The sequence below is a fragment of the Thermobia domestica genome, chromosome 10, assembly GCF_964235325.1.
Source record: "Thermobia domestica chromosome 10, izTheDome1.hap1.1, whole genome shotgun sequence".
Classification (NCBI taxonomy): domain Eukaryota; kingdom Metazoa; phylum Arthropoda; class Insecta; order Zygentoma; family Lepismatidae; genus Thermobia; species Thermobia domestica.
Window position 1 is genome coordinate 5,724,377 of NC_137463.1, and position 25,005 is coordinate 5,749,381.

Here is a 25,005-nt window from a genome sequence, read left to right on the forward strand (position 1 = left end):
TCAGAAAGTAAGGTTACAAAGCTTGCAGTGAAACGTATATATATATTATTTCATACAACCAATACAGCCAACAGATAGTACATACATTAGGTTATTTTTCGACATGGTCCCCATATCGGTTGAGGCATTTCTCGCATCGTGGGATGAGTTTGAAGATTCCCTCCTGGAGTCCTTGTCCTGGAAATCTTGTCCTTGCGTGTCCAGCCATGTCACGAAATGTTTCACCTCCTCGTCTGAAGCGAAGCGACGGCCTCCTAGGCGCTCCTTCAAGTGCGAGAACAGGTAAAAGTCGCTTGGAGCGAGGTCCGGGCTGTAGGGAGAGTAGTCGATTATGTCCCAGCGAACCTGTTTCAATCTTCAACTGGTCTTCTGGGCTGTGCGCACCTCGCCGGTGACGTTCCCTCTGCCAGTCACAAACTTTGAACACCATTCTGCGACATGCTGTCGAGACATTACAGTCTCTTCGTAAACCTAAACCTCTACCTCTTCGTAAACCAGCTGCCGCTGAAGTTCATTCCACAAGAATGTTTTGCCCACAAAAATCGAATGAATGAGTGTACTTCTTCGCGAGACCAGTTTTCCAAACGAGTCGCCATTTGTGTTTATTTACAACTAACACCATAAGTGGCGGGTGGCTGAAACTTTGCACAGTTGCCAACTTCCTACACACACCTCATGGCTCTATAACAGACAAAACTCCAAAAATATCGACCTTGTAACCTTAATTACTGACCCACCCTCGTATTTATGATGTTATTCTGGTGAGAATCTTGGTTGGTTGTTTGGGTTGGAGTTTAGAGTCTCCTTCAGCATCGAGTCAATATGAAACATGGACCTACATTGTATCGTGAGATCCAAACTGTTCAGTCCTAACTTGTTTAGTTTTGTTTAAAGATGTTTGTTTAATGTAACTTGTTAGCTGTAGAAGAAGAAAGGGTAGGTGCTTGTTGAAACTGTGTATAGCAGCAGTGTGTGAGTGAGCGCGTATCCTAAAGCTGCAGCATCGTAGTGTTCAATGTGCATTTTATTTTAACTCGGGAATTGTAAGAAATATTAACAATATTATTAAATCGAATTATTACAGAACGAACCAGCGTTTGTGTGATACAGTCCATCATAAAGATTTGGTCCTCCTACCCAGATGTTAATACGTGTTTATGTGTTTTATGTGACCTACGTGCTAGGACTTGTGTGTTAACAAGAAAGAAAAAAAATTGTGTGGGCGACAATGGAAGCTTACAATTCCCGAAAGCGTGTTTTAAAAGGAAAGGTCACTCGTGCTGAAAACCGCATAAACAATATCACAGAACAGGAAGATATTAGTGTAGTTCAAGTCTACAAAAACAAAGTGAGTGAACTGTCACGTGAAACAAATGAGCTTTTGTTGCTAGCCAGTAACTTGTGTGCCGAAGAAGAAATTTATTTGGTGCAAGAAGAAGAGCTTGCTGCTATTGAAGATAGACTTACAAAGCTTAACGTGAAATTAGTGGAAGTGCAGGGTAAAATATCTCACGCTTCTTCTAGTGATGTGAATAATCAAAAAAACATAACAGAAATTCGACTTCCAAAATTGCAGTTGCCATGCTTTAGCGGGAACTTAAATCATTGGCTTTCGTTTCGTGATTTGTTTATCGCAGCAGTGCATAATAATGAAAAATTGACGGGTGCACAAAAACTTCAGTACTTAAAAACTAGTCTGCAAGGTGAAGCAGCAACACTTATTCAATCTATACAAATAACTGACGATAACTATAAAGAAGCTTGGGACCTGCTAAATTTAAGGTATCAAAATAAACGAGAATTAGTCACGTCTATCTTGCGGCGGTTTGTAAGTCAAGGTCAAGTGCAGCAAGAATCAGCTGGCGCATTACGTCGGTTGTTGGATACAAGTGTTGAATGTGTGCGATCGTTATCAGTGTTGGACATAAGAGTGAACGAATGGGATCCTTTGCTTATATTTCATATAACAGAGAAGCTAGACAGTGAAACAAGAAGGCAGTGGGAACTTTCATTGTCAGACAGTGAACTACCAACATTCGACCAATTGGTGAAATTCATAGATCATAGGTGTCGTGCATTAGCAAGTAGCACTTCAAATGCAAGATCAACCCCACCCAGTGAGCCAAACAAGAGTAATAAAAAATCAACAATAGCGCATCATGCTTCAGCTCAATTTTCGTGTTGCCAGTGCAAAAGCAAAAATCATCCTTTGCATAAATGTGATGACTTTCTTTCGCTGTCAGTTGACGAACGTCATTCTTTAGTGAAAAACAAAGCATTATGCTTTAATTGCTTACAATCTAATCATAAACTGTCCAGTTGCAAATCAGCATCGTGTCGTGAGTGTGGCAAACGTCATCATACTTTACTTCATTTTCCAAATAAACAGAACTCAGGTGTTTCAGTGGGGACTCATTTTTCAAGTGAAACTCATGTGCAATCTGGTGTGTTATTACAAACTGCAGTAGTGATGGTGAAGGATTCATATGGTAATTTACAACCTGTGAGAGCTTTGTTAGATTCAGCCAGTGAAAAAAGCTTCGTGTCAGAAAACTGCATACAACGACTCGGTTTACAAAAACAGCCGGTGTATGTACATGTTTCGGGATTGAGTTCCAGTAATGTTGCTCGGGCAAAAGGTGTTGTTAATATTGTGTTTACATCAAGTTATGATGTTAAGTCAGAATTTTCTATAGAAGCGTTAGTGTTGCCAAAGGTAACAGGTATGCTACCAAAACGGTATATTCATAAAAGCAAGAAGTGGTCGCATGTTAACAAGTTAACATTAGCAGATCCGAATTTTAATGTTCCTGACAGAATTGATCTGTTATTGGGTGCAGATATTTACCCTCAATTGCTATTGGCGGGTGTGTGTAGTGGTGTTAATGGTTCTCCCGTAGCAGTGAATACCAAATTAGGATGGGTGTTGTTTGGTTCTATTGGCGACGATGAAGTGCGACGTAAAGAATTCACAGCGTCAACATATCATATCCAGTGCAACAGTGAAAGAATTTTGCAACAATTTTGGGAATTGGAAGATATTCCTACACAAAAAATAATGTCGTCAGAAGAAAAACAGTGTGAAATTTATTTCGAGAAGACCCATCAAAGAGATGAGACAGGTAGGTTTCATGTGCAGTTACCGTTTCGCGACAACAGTGCACGACTTGGTGAGTCACGTGAAGTGGCAATTAAACGCCTTAAGCAAGTAGAAAGTCGTTTGAAGAAGAGGCCTAAAATGCGTCAATTATATGTAGATTTTATGCACGAGTATGAGGTACTTGGGCATATGGAGATTATTCCAGAGAGTGAAATACTGAAACCAACCAATGAAGTGTGTTATTTACCTCATCCCGCAGTGTTGAAAGATTCCAGTTCTACAACAAAACTGAGAGTAGTTTTTGATGGTAGTTGTAAAACTTCATCTAATGTGTCATTGAATGATAAGTTACTTGTCGGACCTAGGTTACAGTGTGACTTAATTCCATTACTTGTGCGTTTTAGACAACATAATGTGGCATTGACTGCTGATATTGAGAAAATGTATAGACAGGTGAGAATCCAACCAGAGCATAGAGACTTCCAGCGAATTGTGTGGCGTGAGAGACCTAATCTTCCGATCAAAGATTACAGGCTTGTGACGGTAACTTATGGTACAGCTTCAGCACCGTATTTAGCGGTGAAAAGTTTGCAGCAATTAGCGAAATATGAAGAAGAATCATTTCCTATTGCATCGGCTGTAGTGATGCAAGACTTTTTTGTTGATGACTTAATCAGTGGTGCCAACTCAGTTAGTGAAGCAATTCAGTTACAAGAACAACTCAGTGCATTATTGCAGAAAGGAGGTTTTGAACTGAGAAAATGGGCATCCAACAGTCCCAACGTTTTGGACTCCGTACCCTCTCATTTGAAGCAAGCGACAAGTAGTTTAGACTTTGATAGTAGTAATTCAGTGAAAACGTTAGGAATTCTGTGGTATCCATCAAATGATGTATTTTCGTATAATGTCAATCTTGTGTCAGTTAAGTCAGCTGTAACTAAGCGTAATATTTTATCAGAAAGTGCAAAAGTGTTCGATCCATTAGGTTTGATTTCTCCAACTACTATTATTGCGAAAATATTATTGCAAGAAATTTGGAAACTAAATTTAGAATGGGACAGTCCAGTTCCTGAATGGATTTTGAGGAAATGGAGGAATTACTACTCAGAGCTTTTTTTATTGAAACACATCAAAATCAACAGGTGTATCAGTATCACTCAAGCTACAAGAAGAGAGTTAATAGGATTCTGTGATTCTTCCGAAAAGGCCTATTGTGGAGTGATGTATATGAGGTCTGTATCTCAAGACGGCCAAGTGAGTGTGAACATTGTTATGGGAAAAACGAAGGTTGCTCCAATCAAACAAGTGTCTTTGCCCCGATTAGAGCTCTGTGGTGCCTTGCTATTAGCTAAAATGATGAATCTCATATTAAATTCATTACGTTTGGAAGTGCATGATGTAATTGCCTATTCTGACTCTACTGTTGTGTTATCGTGGCTGAATTCGGATTCAAGCAGATGGAAAGTGTTTGTCGCGAATCGTGTAGCAAAGATTCAAACTCTTTTGCCATCAGTGAAGTGGCTCAAAGTGGATTCAAAGAATAATCCAGCAGACTGTGGTTCTCGAGGTTTATTACCTTCTGCCTTACTTGTACATCACTTATGGTTCTCAGGCCCAGAGTGGCTCAAAAACCCCATTCTCCCAGAGTGTAATGAATATACAGTGGATTCAAAGTTAGTCAACCAAGAGGAAAGAAAACATATAGTTTGTATGCATGTTCATGTTGATACCTCCATTATTGACAATTGTTCATCGTTGGTGAAACTTGAGCGAACTGTTGCATATTGTAAGCGCTTTATTAATAATTGTCGTGTGCCGCAAGGAAACAAGCATACAGGTCCACTTACAGTGGCAGAACTTTCTAATGCCTTGATGTGTCTGATAAAGATTGTTCAACAAAGGTCATTTGCATCAGAAATTGAGTACCTGAAAAACGGAAAATCATTACCTTCCAAAAATCGATTGCTTTGCTTGAACCCTTTTGTGGATGATAAAGGTATTTTACGTGTGGGAGGTCGACTTAAAAATGCCAATGTTTCAGAAGATCGAAAGCATCCCATTTTACTTCCAAGGGATAGCCATTTAACAGAATTAATTGTGTGGAATGAACACAAATTGTGCTTGCACGGTGGACCAAGACTGGTATTATCATCTTTACAACAGACATTTTGGATTATAAATGGAAGAGATTTTGTTCGCAGATTACTTCGGAAATGTGTGACATGTCATCGCCATAAAAAGTTAACGGTAGAACAGCTTATGGGAGATTTGCCTGCTTCAAGAGTAAATCCCAGTCGTCCGTTTAGTAGTTCAGGAATAGATTATTGTGGGCCAATTCATCTCAAAGCAATTAAAGGCAGAGGGCGAACAACTTACAAGGCATATGTAGCATTATTTGTATGTTTTACTACTCACGCAATCCATTTAGAAATCGTGAGTGACTGTACAACTGAAGCGTTCTTAGCTGCTCTAAGAAGATTTGTTGCTCGTAGGGGAAAACCAACAGATATATTTAGTGACTGTTCCACAACATTCGTCAAAGCTAACAAAGAGCTAAAAGATTTTGTTAAGTTGCTAAAATCTGATCAGCATAATATTAGTGTCACAGATTATCTTAGCAAGGAAGGCATACAGTGGCATTTTAATGTACCTCATGCACCACATTTTGGCGGATTGTGGGAAGCCGGAATCAAATCCGTGAAGTATCATCTGAAAAGAATAGTAGGCAATGCTGTGTTAAATTTTGAAGAAATGTCAACCGTGTTGTGTCAAATTGAAGCGTGCCTGAATTCACGGCCACTTACCCCTTTGTCTTCAGATCCCAATGATTTGTGTAGTCTAACTCCAGGACATTTTCTCATTGGAGTTCCAATGTTGGCATTACCTGAACCAGATTATACAGAAAAGAAACTTAATCGACTGTCAAGATGGCAATTAGTGCAACGACTTCAGCAAAACTTCTGGAAGAGGTGGAGTGTAGAATATATCTCTATGTTACAACAGCGTCCAAAGTGGTGGAAAAGAAACAACAATGTGAAGGAAGGTGATTTAGTTTTACTTGTGGAAGATAACTTACCTCCTTTAAAATGGAAGTTGGGACGTATTGTAAATATTCATCCTGGAAGCGATAACGTCGTTCGTGCAGTGACTGTAAAGACCTCAGATGGAGTTTACAAAAGACCAGTTGTGAAAGTATCTCCATTGCCATTTGATTGAAAAAGACATTTTTCATTTACCGTTTTGTTTAACTTTTTATATTCCATTTCCAATATATTACTAATTCATCTTTTGTGTGTATCTTGAACTAGATCGTTCAAGGGTGGGGGCTATGTTCAGTCCTAACTTGTTTAGTTTTGTTTAAAGATGTTTGTTTAATGTAACTTGTTAGCTGTAGAAGAAGAAAGGGTAGGTGCTTGTTGAAACTGTGTATAGCAGCAGTGTGTGAGTGAGCGCGTATCCTAAAGCTGCAGCATCGTAGTGTTCAATGTGCATTTTATTTTAACTCGGGAATTGTAAGAAATATTAACAATATTATTAAATCGAATTATTACAGAACGAACCAGCGTTTGTGTGATACAGTCCATCACAAACTATATTAGCTTTCGACAGGAATCGAACTGGAGTCACTCGGGTCGAACTCAGTATCTTCGAACGTATTTTATATAAAAGTTGAATAGGAATAATGCATGTGATAGATTGGATTAAATTTAGTTTAAAGACCCCTGTCAGCATCATCGATTCAATATCAGTGAAAGGATCCGAACCACTATTTCAACTTGTGTTCGAGGCACTACGTGGAACCAAATACATCTGAGAACACGAGTATCAGTCACCCAGCACAAAGGAGCACTACTTACATCATGAGTGTTACCGATGCTATGGCAGCTCGTATTGTTGTTGTTGTCTGTGGAAAAAATGGACCACAACTGAACTCATTACAAAAAATATTTTTTTTTTAAAAAAAAATAGATTTAATTCTCAGCTCATATAAGCTTCCATAGCTGAAGGTTTGTAATTTAAATATTTTATACCTAAAACAAAAGGTGCATGATCAGTTACAAAAGTTCTTTTCCCTCACGTATGCACTAAAAATAAAACAGAAAAATTCAGACAATTTGATCTGACGAGAAGATAACATTTGTGTATTAAGTTTAATTCTTTGGTCTGCTTATTCTATGGATTTTCTTAGATGCATTTGTGTTATGATATATGTTAACCCACACTCTTTAATTTCTCTTGTGGTTGACTTTAGATGAATCATGCAGTAGATTTTTCTTCTACATCTGTTGGCAAAGAGTTTTGGTCCATAAAGGAGAAAAATGTGGTACGTAGCACGAGTTTACCATCACAGATTATTTAATGTCTGAAAACTTTTTTCTTTATTTTTCAAGCAGAGTTCATAAATTATTTTTATCGTTACACTGCAATGTGAAAGAACAAAATTGTACTCCACACACACTCTATATACTGTGAGGTATTATTTGACCAACTCTTTCTCTTCGAATATTGTATATACGAGGGCTGTTCCGAGAGGAAACTAAACTAACTTTATTGAGAGAGCTATGAGAGAGTATAATTGGAGATATTCAGCGACAGCCTTCAAGTGCATATCCCTTCTCGGTTGTGCTATGTAGAGGAAGGGGGTCTAGTGGGTTTCTCTCTTCTTTGTGGATTTACACGTTCATCATACACTTCTTCCTTTACATTTTCTCCTGTTTTCTTTATACATTTCTCACTTTTCCCCATCTTTTCAGCCCTATCCATCTGGACACTTAGCCCCTCTATCACTATCTGAACTTCTTTCTCGATTTTGACCTTTCCCTGATTTTGACGTTTCCTTTTCCTGATTGTGACCTTTACCCAAAAATTTGTGTCCGCAATCATGGCGACCAGACCTAGGAATTCCTTACATGTGGACAATTGTATTTTAATTTCAAAAATCCTCCTTGTGAGGTACATATTTGTAGCTACATGAATTATGTCCGAGGCACCGCTTTCTATAACCATTAGTGGTTTTGGAGAGCGAGAATGAGTCTATGGGTGTGCAAGAATTACACTAGCTAAATACGTGATATTCAAAAACTAACTGCAAAAATACAGTCAAACTATGGACACACGATAGTTATAATAAATAAACTCTGGTAAAGACAGAGAAAGGGATCAGAAGCGGATCTAAAACTGCGCACAGGATTTAGCTCGATTTGGCTCGCTTTGGCTCGACTCGACTCGAAACTCGGCCTAAATTCGAGTCGAATTGGAAGAAATTTTTCGAGCTGAGTTCTCAAGTAGAGCTGAAAGAAGTCTATTTCGACTCGAGGCGAGTTTCAAAGAAAACTCTTTCGTGCACATCCCTAGTTACAAACGATTGTTATTTCTTCGCTGTTGAAGTTGGAGTATCAGGTCGAGAAAAAAGAACATTTCCGACATATTCTGCTGTATAAGTTTAACCGAGATTCAAGCGCAGCAAATGCTGCTAGGAACATCTGTACGGGACTAATGCCATCGGTGAAAACACAGCAAGGAAATGGTTTTCTCGTTTTAAAGCGAATCAGTTTGAGTTCCATGATGAAAGACGCACAGGAAGAACATCCGATTTTGATGAGGAACGTTTAAACAGTTTGATCTGAGAAAATCCACGTCACACAACTAGAGAATTAGCTAGTGTGATGGAATGTGAACAAGCAACCATCGTTCCATTTCGAATCACATTCAAGGACACAACTTCGAAGATAAAACTGCTTTCCAAACTTTCATTGAAGACTTCCTATACTCAAAACCAACATATTTCTACAAACAGGGGATCCAAAAACTACCCCAACGTTGGGAGGAAGTTTTTGACAATGACGGAGATTACATTGTTGAATAGCTGCTTGTTAGATTTTGTCGAGTTTTTAACTTAATTTCATAAATAAAACACTAAACAAAGAAATTTAACAAACTTATTTTTAAAACCCTACGGAATTATGCATCAACCTAATAGTATACACTCATGCATGTCGCTTCCTGTCTGATGCCAATAGATGCCAACAACGTGCAGACAATGTGATGATTTAATTGAAACTTTAAAACACAAATTAATTCAAAATGTGATAAATGTTGTTATTATGTTTCGACTTGAGTATTAGTGTTTGTGTGCCCTATGTTGATTGCTGCTGAAGCTTAAAAAGAAATTACATGCAAACAATTCACCTGCTAATTAATCATGATTTTAATATATAATTAATCATGACAACACATTTAAAATATATTTAAAAATACAAAAGGGAAAACAATATGAAAATGAAATCTTTGAGTTTTACGTCCCACGGTTATGCTGGTTAGGCTAAAGGAGACGGTGATGATGAGTAATGAATGAAATGGTGGAATGAAGAAAGTGGGAGGAAACGAGAGAACCCCGAGAAAACCCACGCACACGGTGTTTGTCCACCACAAAGTTCACTTGGCGGAGGCTGGGATCGAACCCGAGACCCCAAGCACCAGAGGTGAACGCTCTACCACTGAGCCACCGCGACCCTGGAAAATAATATGAGTAGTAACCATATGTTAAATAGAATACATACTGAAATATTTGTAGGTATTGATTTAGTTAGTTGTGCTGGTAAGTCTGAAAAAAGAAGTAATTTTCGAATTAATTTTTAAAAATAGGTATCAAGATGACTATCGAATATCTTCTGGAAGATCATTCCACAATTTCACGATTGTGACAATGAGTGAATCTGACTAGCATAAAGGTAACCAAGGAAGTTCTGGCGCTTTTTTCACCCACCGCTTTCGAACATCAATATGCCACCTAAGGCGTACCTGGAAGATCAAAAATAGTTCCGATCAGCATGGACGATCTTCTGCCAACATTCTGGAAGGACATGGATTCCATCGTGGTAGAACTTATTGGGCCGTGAAACGAAAAATATATCATGTACATTTTTCACCCCTACTAGGGATTTGAACTGGCGTCCTCTAAGGTGATTGTACAGGGAATGGGACAGGTGATAATCGGATGGTACAATATCACGCGAGCAGTCCATCAAACACACAGGAGGACCTTCTTCTGGTGTAGTGCTGGTTTCAGTTGTTTTGGAACCGGTTCATGGGATGCTAACCAATGATAACGGTGCCGTGGAGCTTTGTACAGGACCCACTTCTCATCACTTGTCAATAATCTGTCCAGAAATGGCTCCTTCAACAGACGAGAAGGAACAGATGTGTCTGCTCGCATTGCCTTCTGGCCCGGAGTCAAATTGTGTGGAACCCATCGACCTAACTTGTAGTGCTTCCCAAGTTGATGGAGGTGCTGCCGAATGATTTCTCCACTCAAACTAAATTGTAGTCCCAGTTCCTCACATCTCTGGCCACTGATCGCCTCAATTTCTGCCTGAAGATCTTAATTTGGACATGTGTTGGTCTTCCGGCACGTGGTGCGTCTTGGAGTGTTTCGTCACCGTACTTAAACTTGTTAAACTTCCGCTGGACTGTCCGCGTAGTCACGACACCCTCACCAAAAGCCTGGCATATCTTCCGTCTCGCTACAGCGGCATTTGACCCCAGTTTGAAGTCGTACAGCATTCACACCCTTATGACGCTCTGTGGAGGGCCCATGTTCACTCTATTCTTAAGCAAATTCACGGTGTAACTGAACTGCCATCACCAGGTAGTATGTTGAATACCCACACCAACAACTGACCTTCGTCTTATCTCCATTCGTATTCAACTCACGGTGTGAGGGCTAATTGAACATAGACATTCGCAAAAAGCAACAGTACTTTCTTAGTTACTTACCTTTATTGTAATGTTATGTCTCGGCAGAGAATGTAATGAAGTTTCGTTACTCCTGATGTTTCGTTGTGCAATGATAAAGTTTATGTATATTTAGTTATAGGACAACCAGGGCAATAGTCCGGATCCTTATGATAACAAATCTTGTGGCCAGACTTGTTTAAACTTGTTTCCTTTATGCTGTTAAAGATATAATAAGTGTGGAAGCCATAATTGATTGAAATGTATTTTTAATTTCTTCAAAATGAATGATAAGTATTAAGGATATACAAAGTTTAAATGGAATAAAAAATAGTTTAATTTATTGAAATTATTATCGTGGTTTGTTTTGGTGGATACTAAAGTAACTTTAAACAAACTGGAACCGCAATATTTAATTATGTATATATGTGTTACAGTTGAGATTCGTGCTGATATTGAAACGAAACGTTAGGTACTCTTTGTTTTACATATTACATCTTAAATAAAGTTGATTGTATGTAATATTTACGTTGTAAATTTAATTTAACCCACTTCATTTTTTCAAAGGAACTGCTTAAATGATCTGAATATAACGGACGCAGGCAGGCATGTTGAATTCTTTGCTGTCTATTCGATAGATGGTCGCTTAAATCTAAATAAATCGTATTGCAATAGTCTATTTTAGAAAGCACTAGACCTATGCTTTCTTTTCCATGACGATCGGTAGATTATTTTTTCAGTCTATCGTGCTTTAGATTTGAGCATTTTAAATGTAAATCCCAGGTTATAAATGTAATATAGTAAATGGATTCAAACATTCAATTCTTTCTTCACTATAAAAGGACTAAGTTGTCTAGTATCGAGGGAAGCAGTACGTGGATTGTGCAATTCGAATAAAGAAGCTTACAAATATGGCTCGATTTCTGAGCTCATAAATTCAAAATGATCCCCGTACTATGTACGTTTCCCAACGAAACACAATATGTAGCACAGAAGCACACATATATAACTTATTTGTTCTTTTTCTTCCTTGGTTTGAATTCTCCTCAGAAGTTGTAAAATACGTTTTAACGTTGAAGATATTTTCTCCTTCCGCTGTGATAACTCGTACCCGATCTTAAATTCCAAATCGTTAAACGGTTCCAGACACGGGAAGATAAAGTGTTTCCGATCCAAGGATCCTGAAATTCTGCCAAAAGCCTTCGAAACTCTTTGAGGTGCAGTTCACATATATTGTCTGTTGATTTAGTAAAAGGGAGGGGAAGAGAATTGCCTGTCTTCTGAGGCATCAGGGCGGCTGGCTTTTTCCCCGTGACCCTTTGCCTCCATTTATCTCCCTTTTACATTGTTACTTTGCCCCTTCTTTAGCCGTTCCAATCAATAGACACTTCTTGTTACGTATTGAATATTCTAGAAGGTCACACCGTCAACGGTCAAACGGGTCTTGAGGCCATGCAAATGCTGACAAAGAGGAAAGAATGGTCATTCTTTTACATCGACTTCATTAGCAGACAAAATGGAGCTCACGGATAACAAAATGAAGGCCTTTATGTTTCCAGTTTGCTTGTTTTCTCTATTCAAACTCCGTTTGAAGACTTTTGTGTTATTTATAATGTCTCAGCATGTCTTTTGAAGCATGACGTCAATTACTAGAAAGAATTACTTCTTCAATAATGACAGTCTGTTGTGAGGCAGTGCTCAGTTTGAACTAGCATTATATTTCAAGATGATGAGAACGCCAGTTTTAATTTCTAAGGGAACAAACAAAGGGTCAGACAATTTTTCGGAGGGGCTGCTATTTTTTGTACACCGAAAATAGTAGGTTTATATTATCTGACCCCCCTACAATACAACACGTCTGGGGGGAGGATGGCACCAGGGAGCAACCGCCTCCTTAGCTGCTTTAATATCGTGACTGCTTCAAGATAGCTGGTAATTTGTCTTCAAAGTTTGAAATTTTATTACATAATTATTTTAGTTTAATCTAATAAACTTGGTTAATGAGAGAGTATTATCACTGGAACGAAGAAAAATTTGTTCATTTATTGAAATTCAGCTTTCTTTTTCAGCGCCGAAGCTATATGAGACTTGAACCTACAGTCAAGGTAGAACCTGAACTACCTTAACATGTTCAACTTCAAATACTCTTTCCCAGAATCGAACCTGGTATTACGTGCCCCAAAGACTCGAGCGCTAGCCAACAGACACGCAAGCAATGCAACCATTTAATCGTGCAAGCAATGAAAGCTTTGATGTAAAACATGGTGTTTGTAAGTTTTTCCCGGAGTTCTTCTCTGTCTTCTCACTTCCTAATGCACTACAAGGGGATAGACTGGCTCAGTAGTAGAGCGCTTACGGCTAGTATTAGGGTCCCTAGTTAGATTCTCGGTCATGTGTGTGTGTGATAAACAAAATTAGGCTTTTAAATCTCTCTCTAGGTTATCCCGTTTTCTGTATATGATATTAAGTAAGAAAAAATAGATAACTGGAAAACTGCTATGAAATAAAATACAATTTTTTGCAAGCAGAGAACAAACTAAATAGAAAACAAAGAGGGCAAAATATGAAATGAAATGAAATCTTTGAGCTTTACGTCCCACGGTTATGCCGGTTAGGCTAAAGGAGACGGTGATGATGAGTAATGAATGAAATGGTGGAATGAAGAAAGTAGGAGGAAACGGGAGAACCCCGAGAAAACCCACGCACACGGTGTTTGTACACCACAAAGTTCACTTGTCGGGGGCTGGGATAGAACCCAGGACCCCAAACACCAGAGGTGAACGCTCTACCACTGAGCCACCGCGGCCCCGGCAAAATATGAAATTAAGAGTATTGCACATCGCTTTATATTATAGGATAATATATCTATATCTATATATGTTTATCATATACAAGGAGAATTCAAAAATAAAGGAACTTAAGAAAAGGTACATTTTTTTAATGATAATAAAATGAAACATACGTTATTCTTCTACAAAGTCTCTCTGTACTTCAATACACTTTTCCCAACGTTTCACAAATTTTTTTGATTCCGTCGAAAAAGTTTTTCGGTTGCACCTGTAACCAATTTTGCACTATATTAATGACTAGCTGATGGTTAACGTTTAAATTTCTTAACTTCTGGTGATGGTGGGTGTTTCCAAACCATGCTCGCAGCCTTATTTGCCGGTTCGTGATGATGTACCCAAGTGTCATCTACAGTAACCGTTTAATGTAAAAATCCATCTCCCTCGCGTCGATAACGGGCCAAATGTTTACGAGAGATGTCCAACCTTTGTGCTGTATGCTGAGCAGTAAAGAGTTGTCATCATACTGCTTTTGTATTCGACGAATAATTTCCACAGGTTTAGCACCTTCTGCAAACAAAAAGTGAATCACTGCCCTCATTTCCTCCTTGGTGCAGATCGACAATGGAGCTGCCATGTTTAACAGTCTGCTACACTTCAACTACTAACACGGAAATAAGAGTGATACGTTGTAGAAGTGTTGCAGACGACACTAATTCAGCGCTGGATACTAGCAGTTACCAAACCCTAGTGCGAGAAATTCCTAAAGTCCCTTTACTTTTTGACTTAACATCGTATGTCTATCTATTTATGTTATAACAAGGTATGTGTCCATTCCTCACTGGATAACACACTGGTAGGACGTAGATTCTTGAGCATCTCTGCACCAGAAATTAACGAATATTTTAAAATGTGTCAACTTTTAGTGCATTCGTCGTAACTAAGACAAACTGTTCCAGAGATTGGGAACTCGATGAGTCAGTGGTAGAGTATTCTTGTCTGGTCCCTGGTTTGATCCCAGCTTGCACCAAGTGGAACTTTGTGATGGACAAACACCGTGTTTGCGAGTTTTCTAGGGGTTTCTCGTTTCCTCCCACTTTATGCATTCCACAATTTCATTCATTACTCATCATCTCCGTCCCCTTCAGCCTATCCGGCATAACCGTGGGACGTAAAACAAAGATTTTATTTTATTTTATGTTCTAGAGGCGTGAATTAAGACATTTACTGTAAAGGATTTGAAACATGAGACGGGCCTCTAATGTGTTGAAATGAAATGAACTTTATAATGGCTATGATTTTAAATCATAAGATCAACTAATGGTTTACAAGTACAATAGACTTGTGGCCAAGACCACAACAAACTACCTCAATTAATTTAGCAACTCTGCCTCCAAGGTCAGTGCAGCACGTCAATATATTTCCTCCGAGTGTACCACCAAATACAACAGTGGCTAGGAAATTATCTGGCCGCTTCACAATGGAGATGGAAAATATGAAATGAAATCTTTGTTTTACGTCCCACGGTTATGCCGGCTAGGCTAAAGGAGACGGTGATGATAAAAATGAAGGAAATGGTGGAATGAAAAAAGTGGGAGGAAACGGGAAAATCCCGAGAAAACCCACGCACACGGTATTCGTCCACCACAAAGCTCACTTGGCGCGAGTTGGGATCGAACCAAGGACCCCATCCACCAGTGGTGAATGCTCTACCACTGAGCCACCGCGGCCCCTGTGATGTTATTGAAAGCCAAAATTGTCTGTTGATCTTCCGCCACTTTGATGGAAGTCTGACAAATATAAAAATCCATGAGGTAGAAAGCGGTATAATAGAGTTGATGTTGGGATCTCGTTCCTTTTCAATTATTATTAATATTATAATGCTTTGAGTATTATACACGCCAGACAAACATTGACTGTTAAGCACACTCCATAAAATACATTCTAATTAGGTCATCCAATTAGCCTATTCTTGTTTTCCATTAATGTTTTTTTTAGGTATATATCCGTAATTTTCCTTGCTACCACGACCACTTGAGAGAACATGATCACAAAATATAAAAAGAAGCATTGGAGGCTGGAATGATGATGGTGTATCGTAAAATCGATGTTGAGAAATTCAACTCTGGACAACTCAATTACTCAACTGTCTACCTCCGATGTGGGAGAAGGAAAAAAATTGAAAGCAAAAAGTAAAGCAACTGAAACTCGTGATAAATCTTTCACATTTCGTTTCCGCAGACTGATATCTGATACCATGTTGAAAATCGCCTTACAAGAAATGGGGAGCAGAAAAATAATAATAATAAAAAAAAAACTAGAAAGGATCCATACGAACACAATTTTCTGAACCTTATATTGAAAACAACTCACAGCTAACCTTTTGATATTACAAGAAATGAACCATCTGCTATTAATTTGCAGGATTTCTATTTTCTTTTACAATACTTCAATTGTTTTATAACTATCTTATATTTTTTCTTATTATAGGGTGACTTTTAAATTACAGACAGAGGAAATCTGCAGTTTGAATATAATAAGAGAGAAATTGAGTTTTCCTGAAATCTAACGCAACAGTCAATTTTCTTTATGCCGTCGAAATATTAGTAAACTATCGTAGTACAATATTAGGGATGCGCACGAGACGAGTCGAGACAGGATTTTCCTGACAAAATTCGAGTCGAGACACGGCTCTTCCAATAGAAAAATATATATATTTTTCGAGTCGAGACATCACTTTTACAGCACATTTTCGAGTCAAGACAGCCATAAATCTTGTCTCGTGCGCATCTCTATACAATATATTTGTTTAAAAAAAGTAGAATTATGCCTTCAAACTGATATTCAGAAGAAAATATTAAAGAAAAAATAGCAGAAATTAAAACTTGCAAAAAAGCACGGGACAGTTTGGATCTCTATTCAGTCTTTGCTATACTTTACTTTCCAAAATGTTATTCTGGCTTTTACTTCCTTATCAATTAGGACTTATACGTATACGGTTAAAATGCTACTCACGGACCCATACGAAATATTTAGTTCTTCGAAAAGCTCTCGAACATCGCCTGTTTGAACAAATAATTTGTGTCACTTTTTAGAAGTTTTCATCTGTTTTTGACGTCGAAGGACATTTCGATCGTTGCTCGTTTTCAACCGACTCCTTGTCGCTTTTCAATCGTTCACCACCTGTAAACAGGACTAGCTCAGGAGAGTAATGTTCCCGGAAGTAGGAACGAAAAACACAGTTCTGATTGGTTGGCGTTATCTGTCTTGCCACGTTGTATTCAAATAGCAGAATTCAGACGATTGTTGTTGTCGGTCCTCGTGGCCGAGCGGACTAGCGCTCTATGTGAGTTCAAACCCGGCCCGAGGAAAGTTTTCTTTTTACATTTTTATAACATTTTTTAAATTAAAATAATACGAAAATAATACTAAAAAATGTGATTTACTTACTTTTGTGCAGATAAGTAGTAGTAGTAGTAGGAACGGTTTAGAAGCCCCGCAGGGCTCGTTTTGTTGCCCTTGTACTCCATGATATAAGGCTCGTTTTGTTCCCCTTGTACTCCATGATATAGATTTTGTGACCAACAAAACAACTGACTAGGATAGCGCATTAAAACAGCTGGCTAGGGTAGCGCGCGAATAAACTTACTTCCGGGAGTATTACTCTCCCGACGGGTCGTCTGTAAACAGCCATCAATACCACCAGTGTTTCTTCCACACATGTTTTTTTGGGGGGGCATGCCCCTCCCCCTCGGAGCTCTGAAAGTGCAGCCCGGAAGAGACCAAAATAATACTTCTATAATATAATAACAAATAAAATAGTACCAGCAGTGCCTCCCCGGAATACTACGTGTGCCCCACCCCCCCGGAACACTTTTTCTGAAAGAACGACTGAATACCACTGCTTAATCGCCATACATTGATTTTAACATTTCATGAGCTTCTTTGCCACTTTTTTTCAGCTTGGAACAAAACTTAATGTTTGCAGACGACATACATTCTTAACACGTCCCCACTCTTCTGTCTCTGGAAGCCAACTAACATGTCACAACTCGCTCAAACTCGAAACTAACTCTACCAAAGGTTTAGGCTATCCGGTTTATTAGTTGAAATAGATGCAGTGTTGCCACAGTCCTAGCTGTGGAGTGGGCTGGAAAATAGTACCAAATTGAAACAAAAAGGGCTGAGTTCATTATTTTGTACAGTTTAATACCGTTTTGGTGTGGAATCTTTACAACGACACATAAAATATAGACTTACTTGAGCACATGCTGGTCTTTTGCAGAATTTTCAACACAAGTGTGGTTAAATTTACATCAAAGTTGCACCATCCGGTCGTGACGTAATGCCACATAGTAATTGGTCCATTTTGCACACATAACTGCATTGATTTTTTAAAAAAAAAAGATTTACGTACATTACGAAACCTAGCTCAGCGAGCGGGGGCTTAGAAGCACCGTAGGGCTTGTTTGGTTTCACGTTAGCCGCCCCCCTGATAATACCACTGACACTACGTCACACTCGGGTGGTGCTACTTCGATGTATATCTAATCTCACCCATTCAACACTTGATTTACCGTGTGTGTGTGTGTGTGTGTGTTTCTTTTTTCTAATCAAGCTAAAATATTCACCACACTGCTCTTTTCTCGTCTCCTTCATGCGCGGGGCGGATGCGCCCATATAGCATCATTTGTTTCCCGGTCTAGTTCAAATTTACAAATTTTCCCAAGGATGTTGTAAAATAGAGGAGTTGCCCATACAACAAAATCCTGAAGCGATACGTCACAGCTTCGCCACACCTACTCTGCCCACTCCGCGCCACTAAGATCGCAATGTTTCGAGTCAATAATCATGGCGGAAAAGAGAGTAGCCAATCTAACGTGCCGGATCATACGATGCTCGGCTGTTTTTTTGGCTTCATTGATTTCATATGTTGAAGATACGTATGGGCAGATCCTCTATTTTATAACATCCTTGAATTTTCCACACAAAGTTCGTAGCGTTATACGGTGCAACGTTACAGAATGAATGTTCAACAGCATTGTTTAAGAGTCAAACACACAGTGTGGGTAACGTGAGATTTAGACGTGAGGTTTCTTACTGACACTTTTGAAAATGTGACAGGTGTTTGTTAAATGGTACTGAATTGGGTAGAATTGTATTAAATACCAACTTTTTTACTAAAGGAGCTGGAAATACCAGTGTGGTAGAAACGAACCGATGAATGACGAAAAGGGCTGAATTTGGTACAATTGTACCAAGTTTGGCAACTCTGAATAGATGCAACATCGATAAGTGGCACTGTGCAACAACATCCAGCGTACTTAAATCGTTATGACATTTTATTTTCTTCGAAATTAGAAAAAAAAACTCATTACTTACAAAACACATCCAAAAGGCAAAAACTCTTCTAACAATATTTTACTTGAAAAATTCACATTAGGTGGCAGTAAGGTTTAGATTAATAAATAAACAATAGGATTTAGATGAATACTTCAAATGTTCTAACATAATATTTGAAATAAAAGTATTTTAATTGAAAATGATTAATTTTATTCCCTTGGGACTTTTATCTTGTGGATTCTCTATGTCTTACTGCTCTGGACAATATAATTTGAAATATTTTTTTCCCAAAGCTTCCTTCACAATTCTGTTGTCATTCGTCTTATGAATAAATTTCACGTTGGTATTGTGAAAATGTTTCGTTAGCCTCTTGATGAATAAAACTTTTAATTGGCTTAATAACTGCTCTATCCAATGCTTGCAATTCATGGCAGTTTAGTTTGTGATGATAAACAAAACTTCAACGTCAAGCTTCTCTTAACATTTGATTTCACGTTTGAGAATAAGGAAGTGTCACTCGCAGATATGATGAAGAAAGACGACGTAATGGCTTCCGAAATATTCAAACATTATGTCATACACAATGCAAACTCTTCAGTAAGACATGCACTTAGACATCTTTGTCAACTTGTTTGCTGTATATATATAAATAACATTATAACCAGGCCAAGATAGTAGGTGTTGCAAGTCTCTTTGCTAAGAAAATATTCATATTCACGGGAACTGTTAACTAAATTGCGAATAATAAAAACATCAATCTTTTACAGGAATAACAAATTTTAAACTAAATAGAAGTTTATGGCGTTGCCGCGCATAGTAAATTCTCAACGAATGATTTTCTTACTTTGATTTAAATAGAATCTACTAGTTTCTATTCCGCCAGTCTTAACTCCAAGAAATAAGAATAACTCTTATTTCTCAAACGAAATAAAAGCAATACTTCACGAAGGTCGAGAGTCTTTTTTCAAAATTTCTTAATATTGAGATTTAATGTACATTTTCTTCCTGGATAATTTCAATACCGAGAAGTAGACGCCATTGCGAGCCACGTGCGCGTTGTTTCATTGAAACCTTATATTGAAATTCATGCTCAAACATTTTTTTTTAAGGTGTCGTGAATTCACTGGCGGATTATAACTCCAACCAAAAGGGGCAATATGATACTTAAGTCTGAAATTAAATAATCTTTGTTTCATACAAATTGGAGAATTTTTGACAGAATTCATAGAGAAATATATTTTGAAGATAGGGAACATTCTCCTTCTCTAGAGATTTCCGATCACTGTCTTCTCTCTCTCTCACGTTTTGTAGTTTTACTTTGCCTGAATGTTTATGGGGCATTATTTGTGACGTCCGTACAGCGCTTACCTCTGGTTCTTGGTGCCCCTGGTTCGAACCACGGCCAATTAAGTTTGTGGTAGACAAGATCATGTCCGTATGTTTTCTCAGACTACTCCAGTTTCCTCCAACTTCATCATTCCATCAATCTTTCATCATCATTGACCCTTGCCTTCCCGTCGTCTCCCTTAGCCTAAAGGGCACAATTGTGGGACGTTAAACTAAAAGATTTCATTTCATTTTGAAGTATATTTCACTCAATAAGAGGTAGAATTCTATATTTGAGATTAGGTTTGGTAAAATTTAACCTGATAAGCAGTTTGGTTAAATTCCTTCACGCTGTAAACCAGAACCTGGGGGGCAACCAGCACCTACACTATGATAGATATATCACGAGATAACTATAAATTTAAAAATACATATAAATAATAGCTTCAATTATTTTTGTCACTCAAAAATCTGGAGGGGCCTAGACCCCCCGGCCCCGGTCTAGATCCACCACTACGGTATACGCTGTGACTCTGATAGACCTATTTGCTTTACGTAACGTAGACCCTTTTACCGTCCTCCACAAAGTACAAGATTATATACCATTCTACAACCTCAAAAGAAGTACAGTTATTGTAACATTCAAAAAAAATGGTGAGAGTTCATTTACATCAGCTAAATAACTTTAACTTAAACAAATGCAAACATTTTACGTATATGCACTATCTTTTCGAGATGTATAAAACAAAACAGAAATATATGTATGGAAGACGGTATAACATAGTAAACCAGAATAGTAAGCATAAATATTCTTGGATCCCTGCAAGAGGTGGATCCTTAAATCCGCCACTGCAAAATATCTGCTTTATCAAATACTAGCAGCGTTCACCCCGCTTCGCTGCGGTCACCCCGGAACGCAATAAACTTTGTTACTTAGATAATTTTTACTTTTTCGCTTTCAAGTGATATGATAAAAACCATAGAAGATTGCAGTAAATGTTAACATTATATCGCCTGTCATTTATGTTAACCCGCCCCGCTTCGCTGCGGTCACCCCCGAACGCAATAAACTTTGTTACTTAGATAATTTTTACTTTTTCGCTTTCAAGTGATATGATAAAAACCATTATAACGCCTGTCATGTATGTTAACCCGCCGAGTGACACGGTCATGCGGGTTGCATATAAATACGTTTATTTTTATACCTATGATGAACTAACAAAGGATTTGTACGTAATGGACACCTGAATGGTCAATTATCTCAAGACACTGGTAATTGAAAATTAAAGTGATATGATAAAAACCATCTAGGGTCCAAATCCTAATAACCCCCCAAAAATGAAAGAAATTGGTTCAGCCGTATTAGCGTGATGAGCGGACAAAGGATTTGTACGTTCTCTTTTATATATATAGATAAATATAGTCAGTAATTTCCAAATGAAATTTTCTAGATGGAAAAGAGAACGCCATTCCTCTCCTGTGATTTCTGACCGAGTTCTCTTTCAGCAACGTCTTTCATTATAAGCCAGTTAGCGAGCCACAACCACACCGGGAAATAAACAGGAGAGGAAAGTTTTTTTGCACATTAAATTCATTCCCTTTTGCAGCCAATAAAAAGAATGTTACGAGCCACTTTGTTACACTTGTTTATGGCACTCTCTCGCAAATGTCTCTAAACCTCTGGCGAGTCATATGTTTCTACAATATCTCCCTCTTTCTCCTGTCCCTCTTCTAGACACTCGCTTCGCGTTTCCGCACACAAAGTTCACGATAAGTCTACAGTTCTCTTTACGATATATCTCATTCTGTTTTACTATTTGCCTCAGCACCATTTTCCTCTATGTTTTCTATGTTTACAACTTACAAACAACTCTCTCTCTTCTAGCATGTGTAGAATGTGTGCTTGCATTTAATTTTTATGCTCCTATATCTTAGTTTTTCCTCGTCTCGCTTAGGGCTTTCCATAAAACAAAACAAGAAATAAGGAAAGCTCCCTTGCTATTCCTATTTTAAGAATGTTTCTGAGGCCCTTCGTGATTGCCCTCATTTTAACGTAAATAAATTGGTTTACCGTGTCCACAGATAGTAATCCTATTTGTTTGTGGGATTTCCCCCTCTTTACACCTTTCTCTTGTGATATTTTAGATTCTGAAATATTTATGGAAATGTAACATTACTTTACAACTATACTTACATCTAACGTAAAATCTTTTCTTATGAAACGTGTATAGATCACAAGAAAAATAAATACTTTGTTAACTGAGAAAGTAGCGAAAAGTACTGTAGGGATTCAAAACGTGAAAGTTGAGATTGGATGGGTACGAAGAGAAATCGAAAGCTCTATTTCGAAACAGTGGACACGACAATAGTATTGTCAAGAGAAATAGAAGTCAATTTCGTTTCTCATTTCAAAATAACGGTTACTTCTAAACTACAGAAATTTAATATCGAAAAGGATGTAATACATTTAACACCTCCAGTTTGAATAGAAGAATAAGGAGAAGCAAGGAATTAGACCAGCGTTTCCCAACCGGTGTGCCGTGAATGGGCCGCTGGTGTGCCGCAAGGAAATCGAAAGAAATTATTAATTCTATAGCAATCTAATTGCAAGACATAGAAAAAAATGTATATTTGTATTTCACATTACTATGAACCTCTACTGTGAATCTACAATTTTAAGTTTCATACCGGGTTACTGTTCTGTACATCTCTAATGTTGAAAAAAGTATTTGTTATCATTGTTATGACTATTATTGCTTCTTTATTGTTGCAGACTATTTCGTAACTTGAAATTTTAAAATATCATTCAATCCTTTCGACAAAGCAAACATGCATACAAATTAGCTTCATTTGTGTTTTAAAAGTACAAGAGATTGTTTGTGCGTTCGTTATTTAGTGATCTTTCTTCTTAGTGAATGTTGGATACAGTTTTCGAAAAAGAAAGCTTAGTTTTAAAACCCTGAGTCCAATATTTTATTGCAATTGTTTTCTATTTTTAAATTAGAATGAAAAATAAGCATAATGATTTACCACAGGGGAAAACCAATGACAGAGCTTTCTTCCCTGTGAGAAGATCAGTAATCACACACAAAAAAAATACCACAGTATTTTATATTTACAAATAACAATATTTATGAGTGTGCTGCGACAATTCAAGTTACACCCGTAGTGTGCCGCAAGTTGAAAAAGGTTGGGAAATGCTTAATTAGACACTGAGCCCGATCAGTAAATAATTTATCAGTACATCTTATCGTTTCTGCTCTGAGAATTCAGAGTGCTCTATTGAAACCGAGCCACGTTCAAATTTAATATACAGGGGAAATAGTGGACTAGAGATGGAATGAATCAGTGGGTCAACAGGACATGTTCCACTCTGACCCACTACCTACCGTGACCCACTGACTCACTCTGATCCACCGACCCACTCTATTCAGTAAACAGCAGCTCCTGAACACTGGTGATTTTGTGTACGATTTACTTTCAATATCTCCATTTTTATTCTTTTTTTCAATTGTTTCTATTTACTTACTTGAAATGAGTATATCTAAGAACGTCAGATACTTTTGGATATTGATATTTGTAATTGTAATAGTAGCAACATGCCTTACTGTTCGGCTTTCAAGACATAGTCGAATTGTACACTGTTTTCCTTTACGTTGGCATACTTTACCTGAATTTGAGACTTTCAAATTTCATCCTATTTTCCACTGAAAAGTATCTCTAATTCAACAAGGAAATAATTATATATGATAATTAAATTGAAATTCATGGTAATATGGCCCTTGACAAGCACTTTACCATTTTATATCGTAAAGGTCATAAATACATTGGTATTGTATCAGAGCGGTGCTTGGGCGATTAAAAAGTGTAAATTCTTTATTCAGTTAAGAGAAGGGCGTGGATTATTGATCCGAGTTGATGACGATGAATTTTGTGGGTGGTGGGTCAGAGTGGGTCATGGTGGGTATTGGCTCAGAATGGATTAGAGTGAGTCTGGGTGGGTCAGAGTGGGTCACTGTAGATAACGGGACGTGAGTCACTGTTGGGGTGGGTCAGTGGATCATGGATCAAGTTTTCATAGACCCACGCAATCTGCATGGTGGACATGGAACCTATTCGTTGGACGCTAAATCTACTGTAAATCATAAGCCATTTGTATCTATCTTTTGTAATTTCTACTGAATAATAGAAATTCAAAATTGAAATCGGACCATTCCCATTTCATTACAATTTCAAGATAGAGGTGGTACCTATTTTGGGGGCTCTGAATCTACATCGAGAAACCATTTTCCCTAATTTTACCTCTTATGATCCATGAGAATTCACTATTTGTATCGTACCGCTTCCGATTTCAACAGACACACGAGAGCGTAGATAGAACCTAACTCGTAACGCAAAGATATGTATATGGTTATAAAAGTAATTGAAACAGCTGAAGTTGAAAGCACCTTCACTTTATTTCAAACCACGGGTCATGTTCACATGTGGTGTACCCCCAAAGAAATGTATGCTGCGCAGTGTTTCCGGCCACCGTGAAACATGTCGTTGGCTCTGTCATGCTGTAGGCTGCAATAACCTGTTTTCCAGTTGGTCGTGTGCTAAAACTTCCACGACACGTCACTGTCCGTGTTTCTGTCGACGCTTTAGGGGACGCTTTAGGGTCCATCCTATAGTCCACATATTGTTTACGGAAAATGACACCATATTCCATGATGA

The 25,005-nt window shown here is 38.0% G+C and overlaps 2 protein-coding genes across 2 annotated transcripts in view; both read left to right on the plus strand.

Annotated features, from left to right (window-relative positions):
• The first annotated feature begins 1,228 nt into the window (after window positions 1-1,228).
• Window positions 1,229-6,316, plus strand: LOC145662905 (uncharacterized). Its single transcript, XM_081728904.1, has one exon. It carries the CDS (start codon window positions 1,229-1,231, stop codon window positions 6,314-6,316), a length of 5,088 nt encoding a protein of 1,695 aa, XP_081585030.1.
• A 17,897-nt stretch (window positions 6,317-24,213) lies between these two features.
• Window positions 24,214-25,005, plus strand: part of LOC145662910 (transient-receptor-potential-like protein) — a 191,529-nt gene continuing 190,737 nt past the window's right edge. The window contains exon 1 of the mRNA XM_081728915.1: window positions 24,214-24,276. Coding sequence (XP_081585041.1) covers window positions 24,214-24,276 — 63 coding nt within the window. The remainder of the gene's footprint in view (window positions 24,277-25,005) is intronic.

What these genes read in the sequence shown, in the direction of transcription:
- LOC145662905 (XM_081728904.1), top strand. Translation starts at nt 1,229, where the DNA reads ATGGAAGCTTACAATTCCCGAAAGCGTGTTTTAAAAGGAAAGGTCACT.